The sequence below is a fragment of the Salmo trutta genome, unplaced genomic scaffold (genome assembly GCF_901001165.1).
Source record: "Salmo trutta unplaced genomic scaffold, fSalTru1.1, whole genome shotgun sequence".
Classification (NCBI taxonomy): domain Eukaryota; kingdom Metazoa; phylum Chordata; class Actinopteri; order Salmoniformes; family Salmonidae; genus Salmo; species Salmo trutta.
In genome coordinates, this window is record NW_021822738.1 from 65296 (window position 1) to 90591 (window position 25296).

Genomic DNA, 25296 nt, shown 5'->3' on the forward strand with positions numbered 1-25296 from the left:
GCCCTTCAACAGTACGGTTCTATCCCAAATGGCACCCTACCTTCGACCAGAGCCCTATGGACACTGATCAAAAGTAGTGCACTATAACTGGAAAAAGGTGACAATTGGGAAGCGCCCGTTGTCACCAGACCAATCCCGTCACTATGTCTTGTGCTTCAACTGAACAAGGAACTGTGCCAGATCATTAGAGCTGTCTGAGTCCCAGCTAGTGTTGGTTTACTAGCAGGCTAGTGGTTTACGGTTCTAACCTAATTCCTTCCTTTTAGCCTCCGTCATCAGCTCACGGAGAACAGCACAGCAGGCAGCCACAGATCTCATGAAGAGTGAAGGTTCGGCGGAGGAGGTGGGCAGACAGAAACAGGTTAAATCTTCTTACACATTTCCCTTTTCCCCCCAAGCCGCCAAAACTGTTCAGAGATTATACAGTTGTACAGTTTGTAACTATCAAAGACACGAGAGATGAAACGAATTAGTGCACTTTGTCTTTCTAGCTCCTTCTCAGGTATGGGCTCATTACACTGAGTGAATGGAAGAGGAAGGAAGGGGAGGGAGGGAGGGGGAGAGGAAAGGTGTGTGTGTGTGTGTGTGTGTGTGTTTGTGTGAAGACTCAATTCTGATAACCCTGCGTCAATGGTATAAGTGTGAGCCTTAGCGCTAGCCAGTGTGAGCCTTAGCGCTAGCCAGTGTGAGCCTTAGCGCTAGCCAGTGTGAGCCTTAGCGCTAGCCAGTGTGAGTATGTGTGGCTGAACTGAATATTCCAAGAAGATGGACTTCAGCTATTCCAATGACTCACGAGGAGTTGCAAGTTCAAGCTTCTGTATAACCTGTTAGCCTTCCCTGTAGCTCAGTTGGTAGAGCATGGTGTTTGCAACGCCAGGGTTGTGGGTTCGATTCCCACGGGGGGCCAGCACAGAAAAAAAAGAAATTGTATGAAATTGTATGAAATGTATGCATTCACTACTGTAAGTCGCTCTGGATAAGAGCGTCTGCTAAAATGACTAAAATGTAAAATGTAAATCACTTGTCCTCAAAATGGCCAAATGAGCCAAAGAACCTCCCTCTGGCTTCACCTCTCCCCACCCCTCTGGCTGAGGTAAAAGGCTAGATAAATAAGGCATGGCTGTGGGGTCACTGAGGCGTGACCTTTCGGCCCATTTGCTGTGGCACTGCAGAAGGGGGACAGGAGTGCAGCCTCAGCCCTGGTCTGCTGCCCACTCCTCTGGCTCCTCCAGCCCTGCCGCTGCAGACAATGCATTTTAATCAGCGCTGCGCTAGGATGGCTGGGGCAGTGCATCAAGCTTAACGAGGCTGAGAGAAGCCTTTCATTTACCCACATGCTGGTAACAAATGGACCGGGACCCTCGCAAGACAACTCCCCTCCCTCGCTGTCCTTCAATATCTCACTCCATCATGACACGTCTGTCTCCTTCCCTCCAGCTCACGCCATCTCTGTTTCTTCCCCTCTATATTGGCGTGCTCTCTCACTCCACTCCTCCCTCCCCACTCTCACATCCTCCCTCACTCTACTCTCACTCCACTCCTCCCTCCCCACTCTCACATCCTCCCTCACTCTACTCTCACTCCACTCCTCCCTCCCCACTCTCACATCCTCCCTCACTCTACTCTCACTCCACTCCTCCCTCCCCACTCTCACATCCTCCCTGTCTTTTTCCCCTCCCGTCTCTGCCTGTCCTTGTGCAGTATCTTTCTTTCCACCAGTCTCCGTCGCTCATCCTCTACCGCCTCTCTCCGTCCATCTCGTCCTCTACCGCCTCTCTCCGTCCATCTCGTGCTCTACCGCCTCTCTCCGTCCATCTCGTCCTCTACCGCCTCTCTCCGTCCATCTCGTCCTCTACCGCCTCTCTCCGTCCATCTCATCCTCTACCGCCTCTCTCCGTCCATCTCGTTCTCTACCGCCTCTCTCCGTCCATCTTGTCCTCTACCGCCTCTCTCCGTCCATCTCGTCCTCTACCGCCTCTCTCCGTCCATCTCGTCCTCTACCGCCTCTCTCCGTCCATCTCGTCCTCTACCGCCTCTCTCCGTCCATCTCGTCCTCTACTCCTCTAGTCTTTCTGCTCCTTCCCTCGCCTTCCTCATCTCCTTGTCTTAACCAACAGTGCAGCTCTATCAGTCACATACCCTTCCTCTCCTCACCATTTCTCCTTCCTTCCTTCCTTCCTTCCTTCCTTCCTTCCTTCCTTTCCTCACTCCTGCTCTGCCCCTTCCTGCCTTGCCCTCTCCTCCCTCCCTCCCCCCTAGAGGTGTGTGTTGTCCTCCCAGGCAGAGTTCAGCTCCATCACTCATCTGCTCCACAGGTCTCATTAGGGACGGGCCAGGAGGGAACATTTTAATAAATAGATGAATGTGACACTGCCACAACAGTGGGTACACACACACACACACACGAATGCATACACACAAATTAACACACATTCGCATGCGTCTTTGGGGATCTTGAGAAAGATTAAGCCGGGGATGAGCCCGGAATAAAAGTCTTTCACTTGATTATTTCAAGCCAAATGATTCTCCGCGCTCAGACACACTTCAACCTAGCTTGAATAACAGCAACAAAGTCTCCTCTGTGGCTACACAAACACATACTGATAACAGGGCACCTAGTCAAAATGGGATACACACAAACACCCCCCCACCTACCTACCTCTGCTGCATTGTGCACAATACGTCTTGCTTCATTAAAGCCAAATCTCATCCACTATCAGTTCACAAGCACAGAAGTCGTTTGAACCGCCAGGGAAATACAATTCCATTTCAGGGTTATCTTAATATATGAGCTTGTCTCCCCCTCACTGGTCTGTTGTTATGAGCCAGGCAAACACCCACAATAGCACAATATTGCTCCTGCTCCATCGCACCACAGATTGGAGCTCACAAAGTAATTAGCAGTTTATATATGAGTGTGTGTGTGTATGTGTGTGTCTATGTGTTAGTGTGCTCTCAACTCCCCGGTCTAATTCCTTCCCTTTTCTAATTTCTCCATCCGTTGTTAGCAGCCGGTTCATTTCACATATCTGGGGAGAACGTGTGTGTCTGCCCTCTGCATGCTGCAGACTATCCTCTCAGAACATTACGGTGGAATCAGAACAACACCTGCTTTTTACACAAAACTAAACAGACACACCGAGAAAAAGTCATATGTTTGTTGTCGAAACAAAGTTGTGATTTATTTTGTCAAGATCCGTCAATAAACCAGACAGATCTGTACAAGAGGATCAATTACTTTTCTGTCTAGTTTTCCTTCTCTCACTGTCTTGTCCCATCTCTGTCTCCTGATCATCTCCCTTCATCTAGCTATTATCCCCATCCGTCTCCTCTTTCATCTCTCCCCCGAGGCCTCAGTCTTTTCACTTGTCACAGGAGAGGGAGGGGTCATGGAGTAGAGGACTTATCACACGTGTTGTAGTGTGTAATGGAGTCAGATCATACAGGATAGTCACCCCACAGCTTGAAAGGAGCCAATGGTGCCATTGAATCAGATATTTTCCAGTGGACAACTGGCGAGAACGTTGTCAAGCATGGCGGCGAGGTAGACGTGTTGGCGTGGCAGGGAGCACGAGATCAAGCATGTTGTGGGAGAGGAAACAACATGCTCAGCAGTACAGTGAAGCCTGTTACAAACTGTACAGAATTGGACCAAAGGAATATGTTATGACCTTGTATACATTGATTGGTGAGTGTACAGACAGTGTTGTACAACAGTATAATGTATCAATAGAAAATATCAGCCATGTGTTAGTATATTAGTGGATATGCTGAATGTATATATGTGAACACATTGTGTGCGGGCTCCTTTATAATCCATCTCCAGGCTTTGCCATTGGAGTTGTTGTCAGGTTTACACTGCTGTCTGGAAAATCTAAGTAAATTCTAAGCCTTCCCTTTCACAACCGCCCGTCTTGTCTTGTCTCCTCCCTCCTCCCTCCCTCCCCCGTCCTGCCGCCCGTCTTGCCTCCCGCCGCCCGTCTTGCTCCTCCCCTTCCTCCCTCCTCCCCTTCCTCCCTCCCCCGTCTTGTCTCCTCCCCACCCTCCCTCCCCCGTCTTGTCTCCTCCCCACCCTCCCTCCCCTGTCTTCCCTCCCCCGTCTTCCCTCCCCCGTCTTGTCTCCTACCCTTCCTCCCTCCCCCGTCTTGTCTTCCCCCTTCCTGTCTTCCCCCCCTTCCTCCCTCCCCCGTCTTCCATCCCCCCCGCCCGTCTTGCCTCCTCCCCTTCCTCCCTCCCCCCGCCCGTCTTGCCTCCCCCCCCGCACGTCTTGCCTCCTCCACTTACCTCCCTCCGTCCGTCTTGCCTCCTCCCCTTCCGTCTTGCCGCCTCCCCTTACCTCTCCCCTGCCCGTCTTGCCTCCTTCCCTTACCTCCCTCCGTCTGTCTTGCCTCCTCCCCTTACGTCTTGCCTCCTCCCCTTACCTCCTCCCCTCCCCCATCTTCCTCCTCCCCCCTCCCCTTTCCACCTTTCCCCTCTTCCTCTCTCTCCCTCCCACTTCTTCCTGCTGCAGGGCAGAGTGGAGCAGTGGACATCAATCTTAAGGCCGGCTTCTCTTCTTTAGCTGTGGCGGGCTGACAGCCACAGAGCTTGTTACCCAGTTTACAGCACTGACCTGCTGGCTCATCTCTCACTCCCATAAAGAGAGTGAGTGATGGGGTGGCATGGGAAAGAGGGAGAGGGAGGAGGGGAAGGAAGAAGAGAGCGACAGACTTATACAGCATGCATGACAATAGCAAACGCCTCTCCTCATCTATCCCTCTATCCCTCCATCTCTCCCCAACGGTCTAAACCGCTTACAGCGCCCCTCCCACTAGCCTAGCTCTGCCTGTGACCACTTTCCCTCCCCTCCCACTAGCCTAGCTCTGCCTGTGACCACTTTCCCTCCCATCCCACTAGCCTAGCTCTGCCTGTGACCACTTTCCCTCCAATCCCACTAGCCTAGCTCTGCCTGTGACCACTTTCCCTCCCTCCCACTAGCCTAGCTCTGCCTGTGACCACTTTCCCTCCCCTCCCACTAGCCTAGCTCTGCCTGTGACCATTTTCCCTCCCCTCCCACTAGCCTAGCTCTGCCTGTGACCACTTTCCCCTCCCCTCCCACTAGTCTAGCTCTGCCTGTGACCACTTTCCCTCCCACTAGCCTAGCTCTGCCTGTGACCATTTTCCCTCCCCTCCAACTAGCCTAGCTCTGCCTGTGACCACTTTCCCTCCAATCCCACTAGCCTAGCTCTGCCTGTGACCATTTTCCCTCCCCTCCCACTAGCCTAGCTCTGCCTGTGACCACTTTCCCTCCAATCCCACTAGCCTAGCTCTGCCTGTGACCACTTTCCCTCCAATCCCACTAGCCTAGCTCTGCCTGTGACCACTTTCCCTCCAATCCCACTAGCCTAGCTCTGCCTGTGACCACTTTCATCCCCTTCCACTAGCCTAGCTCTGCCTTGACCATCTTTCTCCCCTCCACTAGCCTAGCTCTGCCTGTGACCACTTTCCCTCCCCTCCCACTAGCCTAGCTCTGCCTGTGACCACTTTCCCTCCCCTCCCACTAGTCTAGCTCTGCCTGTGACCACTTTCCCTCCCCTCCCACTAGCCTAGCTCTGCCTGTGACCACTTTCCCTGCCTTCCCACTAGTCTAGCTCTGCCTGTGACCACTCAGATGTCCATCTCCTACATGCTCCTTCTCACTACACTACTAATACCAGGGATCACACCATTCTATCCTGAAAGAGATGTAGGCTGTGTCCCAAATGGCCGCCCTAGTCACGAGTAGTGCACTAAACATGGAATAGGGTGCCTTTTTGGACCACAATTGTAGCTACTGTAGATTCTGGACGGTGTCTTAGCTAGTGGACAGGGGTGGCTGGGACACCTGGCAGATGATGACTGATAGACTGGTGTGGAAACAGCTTCTCTAGAGACATCAGGGTGATGGGAGTGCTGATCGGAGTCCTGCTGGGCTACAACCTCGGTCAACAGAGACAAATCCTGTTCAAATACACACCATTAGCCCAGTGGACCGAGGAGATTACATCTGTAGTCACAGACAGGAAGCACACTAAGACCAAGTCAAACACAACTAGAACTGACAGTGCCAACAGGAAAGGCTATACACCACCAGACGTACCCTGGCACTTACAGTACAGTAGGATGAGGTGTGTGTAGGGGATTTAACAGACTTTGATCATGTGTGGATGAGATGTAAATACAGCTGAGTGCAGCAGTTTCAAATGGGTGTTTAACCAGTCAATCGTTGGCAGACATGGTCACCACACACACTAATGACAACTCAGTAGATATTGAAAGACAACAAGGCTTTTACAATCCAAAATAGCTGTATTTTGTGTTGAGACTAAACATTTGTTAGCGTTTTGACAGTGATGTAGGAGTGCGTTCTAATTCCACCAATGAGGAAAGTAGTCCTGAAAAGGGTCAGAGTAAAAACAGTTGATATAATATGTTTTTGTATGTCGTTTTTCTTAGAGAAAAAGGTTGGACATTTTGAACATTAAAACGTGTTCATCTCCATCTTGTTTCTTGCAAAAATCACCTTCCTTTTCGCCCTTCGGCGAGAAAAATGCTTAAAATGTTATTTTGTACAAGATGGATGTCAAACATGAACTACAGGGGTGTTTCTCACCTCAGGGAAGATGACTGGGACATGGTGGCACTTCATCACCCAAAACTTTCTCTTTGTCCATTTTTGGTTGTCTTTTTTGTTTGTTTTTCTGATTTCATACATAAAGCTTGGATTTTTACACAATGCTACAAGGCCTTAAAAAAAAAGTAAAGTAAAAAAAATAATCTATTTACATCTTCTACCTCCCTCCTATACCCAAACACTCTGTTCTCTACAGGTGTACAGGGTAAGACAAGGTAGTCACTGTCTATATTCAGTTATCAGGGTGGATCATCCCTTTTTTTCATCGTCTTTGTACCAAATCCAAACCATCCCCCCTGTATTTTCAGCTGAGGGAGGAGCTCTGGTATCAATCTGGGCGTCTCGAGGTTCTGGAGGGGGCCTGGAGGAGGAGGAGAGCAGAGTAGGGCCCTCTGTGGTCCCAGGGCAGAGCAGAGCTGAGCAAGGGATCCAGCGACACTAGGACTGTTTGAGGCGTTTGCGTGGGGGTCCCAGGAAGGGGCACTGGGCCGAGGCCAAGGAGCGATAGGCCTCAGCCACCAGGTGGGGGTGGGATGCCACCATGGACTTCCAGCCAGACGTCTCCATCACCTCAGCAGCATGGCTAGAGAGAGAGACAGAGAGAGAGACAGAGAGGTGGGGGAGAAAGAAGAAAGGGCGAGAGAGGGGGAGGGACAAAGAGAGAAGTCAGAAGGAGAGGAGGAAAGAGTGAGGCAGAGAGCGAGAAGGAGAGATATTAGCACTGTTCTCACTGGCCCCTCCATCCCATCCCTCCCTCCATCCTCCACACAGGCCTGACAGACTGCATACCACTGGGCCCTGTGGGAATCCCCAGCCTCCTCACACCCTCAGGGTGCTGTACTATCACGCACACACATACATGGCCTTTAATGACATTTGTTCTGTGATTTGTGTGTGTGTGTGTGTGTGTGTGTGTGTGTGTGTGTGTGTGTGTGTGTGTGTGTGTGTGTGTGTGTATGTTAATGAAAGTGTGTGTGTGTGTGTGTGTGTGTGTGTGTGTGTGTGTGTGTGTGTGTGTGTGTGTGTGTGTGTGTGTCCAGCAGCATACCTCCCAGACATCCAGCCCACCTCTGACCCAGTTCCCTGGTAGGGACATGTACCCCCTGCTCCCTCTAATGGCCAATGGGCTGTGAGCTATGAGCTGTGCCTGGGGTTAGCAGACCAACAAAGGGCACAGAGAGAGCAGCCACAGCTGGAGAGCAGGCCAGGCCCAGGGGGCTGGGGGAGAGGGGGCGGAGAGGAGAGGAGAGAAAGAAGGGAGGGGGAGATGAAGGAGAAGCGTAGAGAGGGAAGGAAGGAGAGAGGGAGGGAGAAAATGGAAGGAGAGCGAGTGGAAGAGGAAGAAAGGTGGGAGCTAACAGTGGTGTTGACTGCAGGGCGGGAGGTCTGGGGTTTATTGGTTACACTGTGTAGTTTATTTTCTATATTCGTCCTCTTTATTGATTTAAGTTGTTGTCGATGTTGTCCGAGGGAGGAGGGTGGATAGCGCCTTGCAACCTGGAGTCTCCCATGGTCAATTTCCACAACAACAACACAGTCAAATTAAACTGTCATAATGCCCATAACCACAATTAATGACCAGGATTAGGAGTGGAATCACATGAGAGAGAGGGAGAGAGAGGAGTAGGAGAGAGAGGACAGAGTAGGAGAGAGGGGGGTCAGAGTGTAACATAACGGGGGAGAGGGTGTGTGCAGGAGTAGGGACTAAAGAGAGTACAGAATATAGAGGACCAAGGCCCTCTTCACATAATTAAAATGCCCTTATTGGTATGGCAAGTTCAATGGATGGCCTTCGTCAGTGTTGACTAAAGGGAACAGTAATGTCGTGTTCACATTAATGTTGACGAATCATAAACAACCAGCACATTGAGGAGCAACCTCATGCCGTGTATGGCCTCGGTCATAGAGAATCGCTCTAGTTAAAGGGATACTTCGGGACATTGGCAATGAAGCCCTTTATCTACTTCACCAAAGACAGATACAATTGTGGATACCATTTTAACGTCTCTGTGTCTAGTATGAAGGAAGATAGAGGTAGTTTTGCAAGACAATGCTAACTAACATTAGCACAATGCCTCAAAGTCTATGGCTATCTGCTAGCATGCTACCTCTAACTTCCTTCATACTGGACACAGAGCTATAACAAATGGTATCCATGAATTCATCTGACTGAGGAAGTAGATAAAGGGCCTCATTCTGAAATCCCAAAGTATACCTTTATATCCCTGCCATACAAGTTCAGATTTCTCAAAACATGTTTGCTGTTAAATTGCCCCTGTTAATATGGCATAAAATTGGTCTGAAAAGAGGAAGAATACTATTTCCAAAAAGAGTAATCGAGCTCCCAGTGAAAATGAATGACGATATTTCTGTGTTAGGCATTTAGCGAAAATGTTCTGAGTGAGGGTTACAGTAACGGTATGTGCTAGGTATTTAGTGAGAGCTACAGTAACGGTATGTGCTAGGTATTTAGTGAGAGCTACAGTAACGGTATGTGCTAGGTATTTAGTGAGAGGTACAGTAACGGTATGTGTTTGAGTGAGGAGTATAGAATGAGAGAGGGGTGCAGTGTGTGTGTGTGTGTGTGTGTGTGTGTGTGTTTGAGGAGTATAGAATGAGAGAGGGGTGCAGTGTGTGTGTGTGTGTGTGTGTTTGAGTGAGGAGTATAGAATGAGAGAGGGGTGCAGTGTGTGTGTTTGAGTGAGGAGTATAGAATGAGAGAGGAGTGCAGTGTGTGTGTGCCACTCACTAGTTGATGAAGTCCACAGCCTGTGTTTTGAGTTGGTCTGCACTGTGCAGGTCTGCCAGGATGAGGATCTCTGCAGTGTTCTCCACAGACAGACTGGTGCACAGAGCATCCTCACACATCACCTTCAGCCTCTCCAGAGCATACTGACAGAGAGATGGGGGGGGAGAAAACTAATATATTTGTACTTGCTATCTATCACTATTTACAATAGGAAATGCTGGACTGTGTAATGATTTAATAACATCAAATTGCTCCTGTCACGTTAATGAAGCTAGTTTGACTTTGAGAGAGAGGGAGAGGGTTTGAAAAGGAGTGTTGACAGTGAGTGGTGGAGGTGGAGCGCGGGAACCAGGGAGAGAGAGCAGAGATCATGGTAGTGTGTAAACACTGAAAGGTGATTTATCTGACGTCCTGTTCAACTCTGGGTGTCCAACTCAACACACCACGGTACAGTCCACCCACAGTGTAGACAAACACACAACTCTGGGGCAGAAAGTCATTCACAAAAGGCCTGGCCACCATCCACACACTGACAGATAGGTGAGTGTGTCTGATAAGGGAGTAATTGGTTTAAAGGTAAATGATTAAAGAATCCAACCCTGAAACGTAACTAATTAGTAATTAGTAGTTATGTAGCATGTATAATGAATAATTAAAGTACTAAACGTAAGTCCCATAAGGTCTAGTAGAGACCCGGGAGGAAGAGAAATGTATGTGTGTATGAGTGGGCCTAAGAAAATAGTAGACTGTTTGACCCGACCTAGTGAGAGAACTTAGAGAAGAAAGGGAGTAACTCAAGGTTCCTCTAATCTCGGGGGAAAGGAACAGACAGCGCTGGGTAGTGATTAACAGTGGTGAGAACTCCGGGGAGGGATACAACTCACCTACTGTTCGTGTGTATGTATGTGTGTAGGACATCTACTGTTTGTGTGGAGGTATGTGTGTAAGTAGGGAGTGAGCATAAAATGAATGTCTTTGTATTATGGACTTCAGAACGTTCTCTGAATAAACTGTACTAACCTTTTGCAGAAGCTGAGTCTTTCCCTAATTATTCTTAACCCAGTGTCTTACAAACCTTGGGGATTAGTCAAAGCTTATTGATTGTTAGTTATTATCATTGGGATATAAAATTCTTCTGACAGTGTCCTTGCGTGCAAATGGGCACATCACATATACACTACATGACCAAAAGTATTGACACCTGCACGTCAAACATCTCATTTCAAAACCATGAGCATTAATATGAAGATATTGCAACAAAGGGGGGACTAACAGCCACCACTCTTCTGGGAAGGCTTTCCACTAGATGTTGGAACATTGGTGCAGGGACTTGCTTCCATTCAGCCCCAAGAGCATTAGTGAGATCAGGCACTGATGTTGGGCGATTAGGCCTGGCTCGCAGTCGGTGATCCAATTGATCCCAAAGGTGTTCGATGGGGTTGAGGTCAGGGCTCTGTGCAGGCCAGTCAAGTTCTTCCACACTGATAGACAAAATATTTCTGTATGAACCTCGCTTTGTGCACGGGGACATTGTCATGCTAAAACAGGAAAGGGCCTTCCCCAAACTGTTGGCACAAATTTGGAAGCACAGAATCATTTAGAATGTCATTGTAATGTGTAGAGTTAAGATTTCCCTTTACTGGAACTAAGGGGCCTAGCCCGAACCATGAGAAACAGCCCCAGACCATTATTCCACCAAACTTTACAGTTGGCACTATGCATTGGGGCAAATAGTGTTCTCCTGGCATCCGCCAAACCCAGATTCGTCTGTCAGACTGCAAGATGGTGAAGCGTGAGTCATCACTCCAGACAACGCTTTCCACTGCTCCAGAGTCCAATTGCAGCGAGCTTTACACCACTCCAGACGACGCTAGGCTGCTTGGCCATGGAAACCCATTTCATGAAGCTCCTGACAAGCAGTTCTTATGCTGGGTTGGTTCCAAAGGCAATTTGGAACTCGATAGTGAGTGTTGCAACCGAGAGCAGACGATTTTTAAGCGCTATGCGCTTCAGCACTCGGTCCCATTCTATGAGCTTATGTGGCCTACCACTTTGCAGCTGAGCCGTTGTTGCTCCTAGACCTTTCCACTTCATAACAACAGCACTTACATTTGACCAGGGGAGCTCTAGCAGGGCAGAAATTTGACAAACTGACTTGTTGGAAAGGTGGCATCCTATGATGGTGCCACGTTGAAAGTCACTGAGCTCTTCAGTAAGGCCATTCTACTGCCAATGTTTTCATATGGAGATTGCATGGCTGTGTGCTTGATTTTATACACCTGTCAGAAACGGGTGTGGCTGAAATAGCCGAATCCACTAATGTGAAGGGGTGTACACATACCTTTGTATATATAGTGTATGTACCCACACACACACAAAGCCCCACAACATTGCTAATCTTCAGACTGCAGCCAGGAGGACTGAGGCTGGCGATTCAGGTGTGTGTGTGTATTACATAAGAGCTGTACTATTGTGTAACCAGAGAGGCTGCTGGGATAGCATCAGAGGGGTAAGGAGGACCTTAGTGAGACCTGGCCTTGGCCTCCAGTTATTCCAGCAGCTCCCTACAGAGTTACACACATGCACCGTTAAATAAATCACACACACTGCATGAGAAAAGATAGGGAAGGAAATGAATGGGAGAAGAGAGGATGAATGCAGAGTTAAGATGAGGGAGTGTCACAAAAGGAATCCTTGAGGAGCGAAGTGCAGCACTTAATACAAACAATGTAGGGTGTGTGTGTGTGCGCGTGTGCTCGCGCATCAACAGATCTGGGGTCCTAGCAATTACTCAAATATGTTGACAGAAAACCAAGGAAGTTATGGAGGTTGAATTCTGCAACATTCAGTTCATTTATTTAGAGTCATATAGACCTAGCATCATTCTGCACACAGGACCACTACATATGGCACATAGCATCACATACACCTCAAACACATGAACATAACATACTGTACACCAGGGAACATTATAACATATGATATACTCACTCATCCATACAATATGATATCAGATACGATATACACACCTCCTCCACCCACACTAACCTTGTCAGCCGCAGCCAGCAGGTCGTCAGCCATCTTGTCCAGGTTGGGGGCTTTGCCCGTGTAGATGAAGCACATCATCTCCTTGAACACCTCGGGCTCCACATCATTGATTTCCACACGGTTCTGGAGGAGAGAAGAGACCCAGGGCAGTGCTCAGAGCCTATATTACCACAACTTCCAAAAATCAGACCCATTATGAGCACTCCATTGACTGTGATCCTGTTCCAGCAGTCTTCCAATGATGCAGTCTGCTTAACTCATTTCAGATAGGTGAAGTTATCTATCTACACTGAACAAAAATAAACGCAACATGTAAAGTGTTGGTCCCATGTTTCATGAGCTGAAATGTAAGATCCCATTCCTGTTGGTGAGCATTTTTCCTCGGCCAAGATAATCCATCCACCTGACCGGTAAGGCATATCAAGAAGCTGATTGAATAGCATGAACATTACACAGGTGCACCTTGTGCTGGGGGCAATAAAGGCCACTCTAAAATGTGCCAATTTGTCATACAGCACAATGCTACAGATGTTTTAAGTTTTGAGGGAGTGTGCAATTAGCATGCTGACTGCAAGTATGTGCACCAGAGCTGTTGCCAGAGATTTGAATGTTCATTTCTCTACCATAAGCCGCCTTAAACGCCGTTTTGGAGAATTTGGCAATATATCCAAAAGGCCTCACAACCGCAGACCACGTGTAACCACGCCAGCCCAGGACCTCCACATCTGGATTCTTCACCTGCGGAACAGTCAGGGGGGAAGAGGAAGGGGGTGCTAAGGAGTGTTTGTCTGTCTGTAAATCTGTAATAAAGCCCTTTTGTGGGGAAAAACTCATTATGATTTGCTGGGTCTGGCTCCGCAGTGGGTGGGCCTATGCCCTCCCAGGCCCACCCATGACTGCGCCCCTACCCAATCATGTGAAATCCATAGATATGGGCCTAATGAATTTATTTCAATTGACTGATTTCCTTATGAACTGTAACTCTAAAATTGCTGCGTTTATATTTTTGCTCTGCATAGCTAATTTTACTATCTACTTTATCATTCATGTCACAAACCCACCATGTCTAAACCCATAAAACACACACACACACACCAAACCAGAGATGCACCTCTGAAACAGTCTGAACACGTTCAACCCCAAAATTGAAAACGACATTTGAGATGTATTTTTTTCCCCCACAGTCGATTCCTGGAATTAATCTGGAGCATTTGTTCCCAACGAACGGTGCCTGCAGCCAACGGCAAGCGCTCTTTATCGCTCGTCGGCACGGTAACGGTAACCTGAACCCTTTTCTCCGCTCCGAGAGGCAGAACAAGGCAGTAAACCAATTATGTTGCTGCTTTATCGTCGTCACGGCGACCTGAGGTATTTCAGCGGGGTCAGGCCGGGTATACAGACAGCTTATAGCACATTAATGTTCCACTCTGGACACTAACAAAACAGCACACTACAAATCAACCCATTACACATTAGCACAGACATACACGTGTTTGTTTATCACCAACAAACAAACATTCATGCTGTACAGAGTGCACATGTGATCTTTCATGGTCTACCAACACAGTCTACCAATACACACAAACAGGCACAAGGCTTGGCTGTTATTGTGTTTATTTACAAACGCATTCATTCTCCCTCTATAGATTGTTGAATCTGTTTTCTCTATCATATGGGGGCACATCCTTCCCCCTGATGAAGACGCCCACTTAAATAGCAATTAAGATGTATTTCCTTGCTGTGTGCTTTATAATTTCCCCATTTGAGGAGGGCCCGCATCAATATTCTGCCAACACGACCTCTAAATCACTGACGTTCAATCTCACCACCTCCCTATCAGATGAGCAGGACCCACCATGGCACGGGGCTCACACACACACACACACACACACACACACACACACACACACACAAACCTAGCAAGGATCTATTTTGGTCAAACTCCCACAAATCCTACAGTTACAGATCTTACAGTGAACCTGCCAACTCCATGCAGACAGAGGCAACATTCTGGAAGGGTACAGTAATCGTATACACACATCCCTGTCTGAACTAGTGATGATGCAACAGAGAGAAAGATATGTGAAGATCCTCCCCACTGAGACACAGGACTGTTCAGGTCACAACACTGTCTACAACACTCACCTTTTTACTCTCCTCCATCTCATGCTCAAACATGGCACTGAACACTGGCGATCGGGCTGGAGGGGTGGAGGGGGGGGTAGAGAGAGCACATCAAAATGTATGTCACATGCGCCGAATACAATGCTTACTTACAAGCCCTTAACAAACAATGCAGTTCAAGAAATAGAGTTAAGAAAATATTTACTAAATAAACTCAAATAAAAAGTAACATACCGAGGCTATATACAGGGGGTACCGGTATCGAGTCAATGTGCGGGGGTACAGGTTAGTTGAAGTAATTTGTACATGGATAGATTGATAGAGCAAGCATGCGAGAGAGCGAGAGGAGGAGAGAGAGGAGGAGAGAGAGAAGGAGGGAGAGAGATGGAGAAAGAATAGTTTAGTTGGCTGATGTGTCTCCCATCTGTCTGTCTGCCAGCCACAGGGGCAGTGGAAAGAAGGAACAGCCTCCTGTACACAGCGTCCTGCTACTGCTACTCCCAAGGCCTAATGAAGCCATCTTCAATGACTTTGACCAGCAGCACCAGTTCTCACTGAAGACTAGCTGGGCCATGAACCAGGAGATACAGGATGTGCCCCCAAATGGCACCCTATTTCCTATATAGTGCACTATTTTTGACCAGAGATTTGTCAGAGAAAAAGAGATAGAGAAACCCAACCCCACAGCAGCACACAATTAAAACAGCTCAAAATGACTCAATAATTGAAAGCCATTCCCATTCTCCACAGGAAGACAGTTCCCCCCCACTAAATCATCATTGTTTCATAGTCTACATGTGTTGTTCTAATAAAGAAATGGGATTCCTCTCTATCACAGTATGAGACTAGTGTGCTTGGGAGTAGGACAACTGGAGTGTTGTTCCATAGCTGAGAGTTGTTTGTTGTTCCATAGCTGAGAGTTGTTTTGTTGTTCCATAGCTGAGAGTTGTTTTGTTGTTCCATAGCGGAGAGTTGTTTTGTTGTTCCATAGCGGAGAGTTGTTTTGTTGTGAGTGTTGTTCCATAGCTGAGAGTTGTTTTGTTGTGAGTGTGGTTCCATAGCTGAGAGTTGTTTTGTTGTGAGTGTTGTTCCATAGCTGAGAGCTGTTTTGTTGTGAGTGTTGTTCCATAGCGGAGAGTTGTTTTGTTGTGAGTGTTGTTCCATAGCTGAGAGTTGTTTTGTTGTGAGTGTGGTTCCATAGCTGAGAGTTGTTTTGTTGTGAGTGTTGTTCCATAGCTGAGAGATGTTTTGTTGTGAGTGTTGTTCCATAGCTGAGAGTTGTTTTGTTGTGAGTGTTGTTCCATAGCTGAGAGTTGTTTTGTTGTGAGTGTTGTTCCATAGCTGAGAGCTGTTTTGTTGTGAGTGTTGTTCCATAGCGGTGTGAGGGTATTCTAGAGATGCAGTGCCGAGCTCGTTCTGCAGTAGACAGAGAGAAGCACCACACTGTTTTAGATCACATGACCAATAAGAAGCCAATTTAAAGCGTTCCGCTCAGCCAGCGCACACACACACACACTCCACAGCCCTTTTGATCCTGCTCTGTCCGTCTCCACAGCGATTAACAGCCGGAGAGTTGTCACAGGAATGGTGGTGGAGAGGGAGAACAATGAGGGGAGTGGGTGTCACCTAACCCAGGTAGCGGAGGAAGCGAGGGAGAAGGAAAAAAGGAGAGGGAGGTGCAGACAGCCAGATGAGAGGGTGGAGAGAGAGAGTGAAGACCCCAATGCCACAGTAGCACACAATTGAAATGTCTCAAAATGACTGGATAATTGACAGCCATTCCCATTCTCCACAGGGAGAGTTCCTTAAAGTTTCAGTCAGATACTCAGTCATGGGGCTCTATTTGCAGCTGCCATTAACAGCCTGCTCTTTGGCAATGTCAACTTCTAAAAGCCAGCACTCCACTATTTTCCAACCCTGGCACAAGGGTTGGTAATTTACCTGTCTTATATCAGCTCGCTGTGCGGTGGGAGGGGCGGTGCGGTGGGAGGGTGGAAATATTTGGGGTGTCCTTAAATACGTGTGCCAATGTCCCAATTTCAAGCAGCGCTTTGGTGATATTTAAGACTCACCAAAAGCTGGATTTTGTGGTAATGCAATTGGTTATAGCATTGATTTGGTCAGTGGAGGCTCACAGTAGCATAATCAGTAGCCTATAAGCAATGTTTTATAAAAAATAGTATGAGCATCAAAAACAGTCAAACATTAACGTTTTATCTTTATATTGGACATTTTTATCCATGCAGCTACTGTGAAAAGTTTGGACTCATTAGGCCTTTGTGCGATGCCCATAGAATGAAAGGTGTCAGTGACTGTAGGAAGTCAGTTTAGGAACATTAAGTTATTACAATAGACTGCTTGTGTTATTCCTTTATCATTTTGACAAAAAAATTCCATCTTCCACTTTATCTGAACCTAAATGCCAAATTAGGGAAATTCCGATCGCTGTCCTTGGTGCTGAATCCGCACGTAGCCTGTTAATTTGTTTACATTTTACGTGGCAAAGTCACTAACCGGCCATATCAACAGCGATGGTAGACTTATCTTATTATAACGTTTGGGCAATGTCCATGGCTGTTAGAGCAATGTGTGTAGATAAATATTTCCATGTTGAAGCCAATATCAAAAAATACATTGGCTATGTTTGTTCTAACTAGGCCTATTGCATGGTTAGTGTGTACTATTTCATGAACTATATTCAATGGATAGGACAAACATCCATGCCTCCGGCCCAAGTGCCCTAAGTCTACGTGTGCACACATTGCCTTACGCTCATGGAACGAGAGATGTGATTTATGATATCATGCTTCTGACCCGATCCTGTTTAGAAATATTGCTGTCAGTTATAAAATAAAATAAAAATAAAAAGTGCTTTGTTTTTTGCTTAAAAACCAACTTATTTGAAAGAGTCACCATCTATGGGTTTATGGCAGGGATGGGGCTGGGGCTGGGGGGTACCCAAAAATCTAAACTTATCATGAGGGGCCACGGTTGCTTGAGGGTCTGCGAGTAGAACATTTTGGTTGCCACCCCCCCCCCCCCCCCCCCCCCGTTGACAGTAGAAGGCCATGTTTTTACGTTTTACAGTAAATTTTTTGCAATTGTACACATTTTGCCATGGGGTGTAGAGAAAATGTTGCAGTTTTAAAGGTGCAATATGCAGAAATCACTCCGCCATATCCTGTCTGGTAAAATTCTAATAGTTCGCCTGATTTCAGTTTGTGACAAAACAAGCAGTGTAGAGAATTGTAACATCTAAAACACTGAAATATATTTTCAATAACAAAAAATGTATTTTCAGCTGTTTAAAGCTATTGTACAAAACCAAAAGTAAGAGACAAAAACAAACTTATGAACAGGTAGCATAGAAAGTGTACATTGAACAGATCTACCGCTTCTTAGACTTGCTTTCAATGAGAATGACAGATCTATAACTCACATTTCTATAACTGCTGATAAACACATTTAGAAATTGCACCTTGTGTGTTCTACTATTCTAACTCACAATAGTAAGTTGAGACCCCAACTGTAGAAGTGCAAATATGATCTGTGAGATGGTACCATTATGTTTATAAAACATTACATTTATGTGTAGTATAACAGTGAGTGGACATTCGCCCTCTCTTTATTTTGGATCTTTATCCAGCTCCTTTAAAAAGTATGGATGTTTGTAAAACCCTACATAGTCCACGTTTTCTCTGTATTATATGCCCACGTGGTGCAATTATGGTGCCTTCAACTCAAAATGTAAACATAGCTTATGTAGAACAAGTTGCTGTTTAGTATTTATTTTTGTATTGTTCTTTTTGTTGTAATTTCACCCCCTTCTTCTCCCCAATTTCGTGATATCCAATTGCAATCCAATTACGATCTTGTCTCATTGCTGCAACTCCCCAACGGGCTCACGAGGCAAAGGTCGGGTCATGCGTCCTCCGAAACATGACCCGCCAAGCCGTGCTTCTTAACACCTGCTCGTTTAACCCGGAAGCCAGCTGCACCAATGTGTCGGAGGAAACACCATTCAACTGACGCCTGGAGGCGCCTGGCCCGCCACAAGGAGTGGCAAGAGCGCAATGAGCCAAGTAAAGCCGCCCCGGCCAAACCCTCCCCTAACCCGGACAACGCTGGGCCAATTGTGCGCCCCACTATGGGACGGCCGGTTGTGACAGCCTGGGATCAAACCCCAGGCTGTAGTGACACCGCAACACTGTGATGCAGTGCCTGCCTTAGACCACCGCACCACTTAGAATTATACACTTTCTTTTTAGGCCTCATCGATAGCTTAGTGAATTTAGTCTTGCTTAGTGACTATGTTTGGCATGACCACACTGCAATTTACAGTAGGCCTAGCCCCTATATCAGTGTGAATGCTATAGCCTATGTTTAATAATGTATTTCCATATTAAAGCAATGCAATTAAAACAATGTGGAATGCAAATATGTTGAAAATATTTAGCAAATATGGGGAAGGATATTTAACGAACTAGGCTATAACGGACTAATATTCGAATTGGAGTTGATGACAACGCTATACATAAAAGACTAAATAAACAACTTAAAGCAACTACATATTTAGCCATGGAGCACATTCCGATTGGTCAGTGTGGGGCCAAGCCTCGACACACCCACAACGTGTTTTATAAGTCCAGACCTTTCGCGCCACTGCCAGCTACAGTGGCCATAATTCTGGTTGTGAAAATTGCAAAAATTGTACTACGCTACCACCAGCGCTAAGATTTAACATTGTGTTAGGTTTGTTACAATAGAGCCCATAGTCTGTATTTCTGTCATTGATGTGTCAATATCTGTAAGAAGTCGGTCTGGTGTTCTGTGTGGTCAGTATGCACGTGCGTGGCGTGTGAGACAAAAGTAGTCTTACCTGCCAGGATGGCTTTGTGTGCCTGGAACTCCTGTCCCGCCACACACAGGGAGCAGTCAGTGAAGCGGGAGTGTTCCCACAGCCCTCCCAGCTCATCGGCCAGCCTGCAGTCTGGCACCTTCACCATGTTCATAGTGTTCTGACCTGAGATGTTCACAGAGTCCTGCACCACACTCACCTACAGGGAGGGAGAGTTAGACGGAGAGACAGGAGACGAGAGAGAAAATGAGAAAGAGAATGAGAAAAGTAAATAAAGAAAAAAAGAAAGAAAAAGAAAGACGGAGAAAGGGAAGATCAGTCAGTCTACTCACACTGTATACATTACAGTAACCAACAGACAGACATCAGTGGTATTAGACCGTCTATCACCTTACACCTTCCAATGGACAAATCAGACAACACACACATCAAATCATATACAGGAAGACCAGCCATTAACAGATGATCTCTGCCACACCAATCAATATATCAACCGTTAAATAAAGCTGCCATGCAAACACACACCTCCAAGAATGAACGGTGTGCTCCGCTCATTTACCACATCCACTCACAAACAAGACACTAGACAGGGACTTGACTCAGTCTATTAATCATTAGGGTATATATATATATATATATATATATATATATATATATATATATATATATATATATATATATATATATATATATATATATATATATATATATATATATATTCTCCATGCTGGCTTAGCCACCTGTTCAAGACAACATCGAACACACTAATTTATCTCACTACAGGACAGCGTGCGCCCCACACACAGTCTTGTACAACTAACCTTGTTGGGACACCAAATTTAGTAACATTCAAGATCCTATTTCCCCTCCTAACCTTTACCCTAATTCTAACCTTAACCCCCTAGAAATAACATTTGACCTTGTGGGGACTAACAAAATGTCCCCAGTTTTTGTTCGTTTACTGTTCTTGTGGGGACTTCTGGTCCCCACAAGTATAGTTAAACACGTCCACACAGACACACTCCTATTAGGTTATCAGCAACCTTTAAAACCACAGAAGTAAAGAACCAAACATCGCCCAACAATTTCCAAGAAGAATCCAAACATTTTGAAGCAGCATTCCTAAAGACACTGAAACGATTCCCGGAAAAATATGTTTCATTTCCACTAAAACTGTTCCCAGAAAAAGCTGTGTCATGGCCACTGAAACTCCCAAATGCATCCCAGTAAGGTGACCTTGCTACTGGTCTGTTCAGACAGGGAGGGGTGGAGGCTGCCCCCCATGAAAAACACCCTCCCTGTCCCCCTCTCTGTCTTTCCTCTCTCCGTTCCTCTGTCCGCCCGTCCCTCTGTCTGCCCATCTGACTCAGGCAGAGACGAAAGGGGAGAAAAACACACAATGAAAAAGTGTGTGGCAAGCAGGAAATTGAATGTCAAGGACCCTTGTTTGCTCCTGATGGAGGTGTAAGTGTTAGCCTGGGGTGGAGAGAAAGACAGGGCGGGAGGGTTAGACATGGAGAATAAAAGACTGGGATAAAAAAGGCAGGACAGGGTGACAGACAGAGAGAAATAATAGGAGGGTATAGGATCCCAAGGAGGGAATAGACTCTCATAAACACAAGCTCATTTCCTGTGATGACATTACAGGGGCACAGTACAAAGAAAATGGTGCTGTTGAGAGGAGAGCATTGTGACCATGAGTATTGTGTATCCCTGTGTGTGTGGTACAGTCTGGTACCCACAGCTGGCTCCATAAATCACACTCCAGGGGAATTTAGTATGAATGATGTACATCCATCTCCACACACACACACACACACACACACACACACGGCACTGATTAGCAACTCATACAAGGACTGGGAGAGACGGACATGTGTGGAGGAGAGATGAAGATTGAGATGAGAGAGAGAAGGAGAAAGAAGACAGTATAGGAGGCAGATTAAAAGAGGTAAACTGGAGACTGAGTAAGAGGGCAGATAAGTAAGTCAACACAGACAGCACTGGGTCTGTTGAGATGCACTCTGTATGACTGGTAAACTGGAGACTGAGTAAGAGGAAGGGAACAGGGTCTGTTGAGATGCACTCTGTATGGCCGCGTCTCAAATTGCGCCCTTTTCCCTATATGGTGCTCAACTTTTGACTGTAGGGAATAGGGTGCCAATTGGGCCGCACTCATTATCTATAGTGGTAAATACAGATGGGAGTGTTTCTGTTTCATGTCTGTCTGCTGGTATAAATAAACCATTAAGCATGGTGGTGCACTCAGCCGCTGTATGGCACGGCTAGCCACGCTAGGCTAATCACACTGGCTAACCTGGCCCATTATTCCATCAACTAACCAGGTGGAAACAACACTTTGCTGTAGCTCTGCAGCTAGCTTCTATTTACACACACTGACTGAACTACTCTCTGTCTTCACCCCTCAGTCATATTCTCCTGTCATCATCATCTTCATCACCAGCATGTTCAACAATCATCACCATGATCCTCGTCAGCAAGGCCGTATATTACTGAATCATTATGGTGGCGATGTTCATTAATGGCCTTAACCCCTGACCTGCTGGTTTCTCTATTGACTCACAGCAGCCCTCTTGATCTCAGCAGACCAGACAGTTGCTATGGAATCTCAGAGCCCAGAAGATTCATTCATTTATGCGTCAGTCTCTTTTACTCCTCTACGTGTCGGTTTATAGATTTACAGTATGCCATGCGTGAAATAGTCCTGAAACTATTTGCAAATCAAGTTCATTAAGTTATGGAACACTTTCTTTTCCCTCCACTGTGTCTTATGTTCAATATGAGACTTTTCTCTGATCAATCCAGAGCAGACTGGGTCTCGTACGCACGCACACCTTTCTTCAGCTCTGCCTTAATAGGTGCGTGATCTTTTAAACTTGTGGTCTGAACCCCCGAGCGCAGAACTCATCAGCAGCTTTTTATAATGCATGACTGGCCCTTCCTCCGCTCTCTCTCCAGCCGCTCTCCAGTCAACCAGAGTAAACAGTGCTGCTCAAGACACAAACTATATTGAACGCAAACACAGTGTCTTTATAAACATACTTTCCTCAGAGGTATCAGCAATCCCCAAAATAAGGCCACACACTTCTAAAAGCCCACACTCACATGCATACATTAAACCAAATGACTTAAATCTAGGTGCTTAACTGGGGCAAAACATACCAGTCAACCCTGCTGGCAACCCATTAAAGCTTCATAGTGGATGAGCCAAATTATTCCCCTACTTTATTAGATGGTGAGTGACAGTTAACACTACTGATGAGCATTCCATTGAGTCCGTGGAGACACCATTCACACCAGGGTACTGGACTAGATCTACAGTTGGTATTTCAGCAGACCAGCCTGCACCTGCACCCGACCGCCACAGACGTTTTTGAGTGGATCGACACAGAGACGGGGGCAGAGGCATATTTCATGCATGATTTGAAGTCAAGCTGGTGAACGATGCGCACGAGAGAGAGAGCGGACCGGAGCCACAGCAGCCAGTTTCCCATTGTTTCAGAGCCATGTGTTACTGTTGTCTCGCCAGGTTTGTTCTTCCACAGAGACAAACAACTGCCTGGGTGGCAGAGAGAAGTGCAGACAGACCGACGCAGACACACGGATGCAGGAAATCAGGCAGGCCAGCCATTCAGGTCCCTTGAAAGTAGCTGTGTTTTCTCTGCTGGAAGATCAGAGACACTAAACTGATAGCTTTGAGACGGAGGCCTGATTTAACAGCGCCTGAAGGAAGCGATCTGGAGGAGCACGGGAGGAAGACCGCTACTGGGTGCTTCCTTCTGTATAAGAACAACTAAAGGGGCTTTTTGATTGGGTTTAAAGATCTGCTGATGTTGCGTCAAGGTGTAACGTGTTCTCAACCTGAATGAGGTGGCCTAGAAACTAGGGTTTTGAAATACCCTCGTACGATAATACCGTTTTAAGCAAATATGAATATTTGTACATTTTATATAAATACATGCAGTCAACTTGTGCACTAGGTAATAGACGAAGCAGATTACATTCATTATTTTGACTGTTACATTATTTTTCATTATGAAGCTTAGCAGTACTTGTTCTCCAAAACAGCTGTCACGTGTGTTTGTTTACAAAGAAGCACAATGAGCAAAACGGGAGCTTCTTAAGGCCAGTCACTCCTTGCAGCGCAACTGAAGAAAAGTGATCAAGTTACACTTGTATGATATTCACTACTAATGTTTGCCAGCTATATATCTTATAACTATTAAGTTAATTATCTAAGATGTGACAAATTCTCTCCAGCTAGGTTTTACTAAACAGCTAACGTTAGCTTGAAAGATCAAGCTTCTTGTAACAGAAGAGATAATCCCCTCCTGGATTAAGATCCCTGCTGACTAATATTTGTTTTGTGTGTTTTGAGATACTTGCAAACTTGTATGAGCTGGGTTGTTGGTCTTAGCGCTCGTTAGCGTTTACTTAACCGCTATGGGTGTTCCTTTTTACCTTGTCAGCTCGGGGATTCGATCTTGCAACCTTCCGGTTACTGGTCCAACGTTCTAACCACTAGGCTACCTGCCGCCCCATGAGGATCAACATGAAACAAAGGCACTTTTCTCCTCTCTCACCTTCTCTCCATCTATCACTATTCATCTGTCCATCTCAGTTACTGGGTCTCTAACCCTCGTTCTTTCTCTCAAGTGTCATCTTGCTTTATTTCTCTCTCTGTCGCCAACTCCTTTCTACGCCATTTTACCCTCGCTCTCTCCCTACTCCAAACTAGGCTTGGGCGGTATATCGTATAACGGTGTATTTGGAAAAAGCCACGGGATGGTTCTACCAATATTCAAAAATATTTATTCAAACTTATTCAATAAATGTTCATATTTGTAGCTACTTTTTAAGTTGTTACCTGCAGTCCACTTGTGCAATACGTTAGGAGATAAAGCAGATTGCTTTCTTCATTTCACCTGTCACATTTTAAATGATGAAGCTTATCGTAGTTCCCCAGAACACTTGAGCCAGTCACGTGTTTGTTTATAAACAGCACAACGGGTAAAGCCATGTGGTGAGTCCACAGCATTCTATATCTATCAGTTAGTCTCTGTTGTGCAGCGCACATGAGGTGATGAAGTTCCACTTATGTGCAATTCACTACTCAATGTTTTCCATCAGATATCTTAGTATGGCTTTCTGACAGAAGTCAAAGATCTCTGGATGAGTTCTTTTTTCCCCTGTGCTTCCTACTAGTGTTTTTTCCCCCCTCCATTCTCCTCCCATCTGGTCCATGTACACATGCTGCTCTTCCTTCAGAAAAGCAAGCATCACAACTTTGTTCATTTGCACAATTTATCTTGTTCACTTTCGCTTGTACCAATGTCCATACAGATCGAAAATGATATCCGGTAGCTAGTAGCTATGCTTGTATAACTTTATGAGTTAGATTTGCCAGTCTTTGCAATTAGTTTGTCCGTTTTTGCCCGTTAGCATTTAGCTATGTGATTTCACTATTATAGTAGTTTGTGCTAATTTTGTTAGCATTCTGGTAATACAGGCCCAATGGGCTTTTCTTGCGTTTTTAGCACCCACCTTGTGTGCTATGCCAGTTATACCGTAAATCCTGGTATATGAGAAGGGTGATATGACAATATGAAAATCTGGATACTGCCCAAGCCTACTCCAAACCCTGTCACATCTTCTCTCAAACTATTTCCACCCTCTTACACCCATCTTCCATCCTTCCCATTCTTTCTCTGTCTATCCTCCCTAACCAAGTCTCTCTCTGTCTCAGTCTCACTGAGCCTCTACACATCTCCCCGTCTCAGTTTTGGGGAGGTGTGTGAGGCGAGAAAGGGAGGTGTGTAGGGAGGTAGATAGGGGTGAAGAGAG

General features: G+C 46.3%; 1 protein-coding gene across 2 annotated transcripts in view; it reads right to left on the reverse strand.

Annotated features, from left to right (window-relative positions):
* LOC115184104 (speckle-type POZ protein) overlaps positions 1–19630 on the reverse strand; it is a gene marked incomplete at its 5' end in the record, with an annotated part of 22195 nt that extends 2565 nt beyond the window's left edge. The window contains 5 exon segments of one of the 2 annotated variants that reach the window (XM_029745095.1): positions 6308–7235; positions 9402–9544; positions 12450–12572; positions 14595–14650; positions 19453–19630. In XM_029745095.1, coding sequence (XP_029600955.1) covers positions 7091–7235; positions 9402–9544; positions 12450–12572; positions 14595–14650; positions 19453–19630 — 645 coding nt within the window. 2 annotated transcript variants of the gene reach the window in all.
* Positions 19631–25296: the final 5666 nt, after the last annotated feature.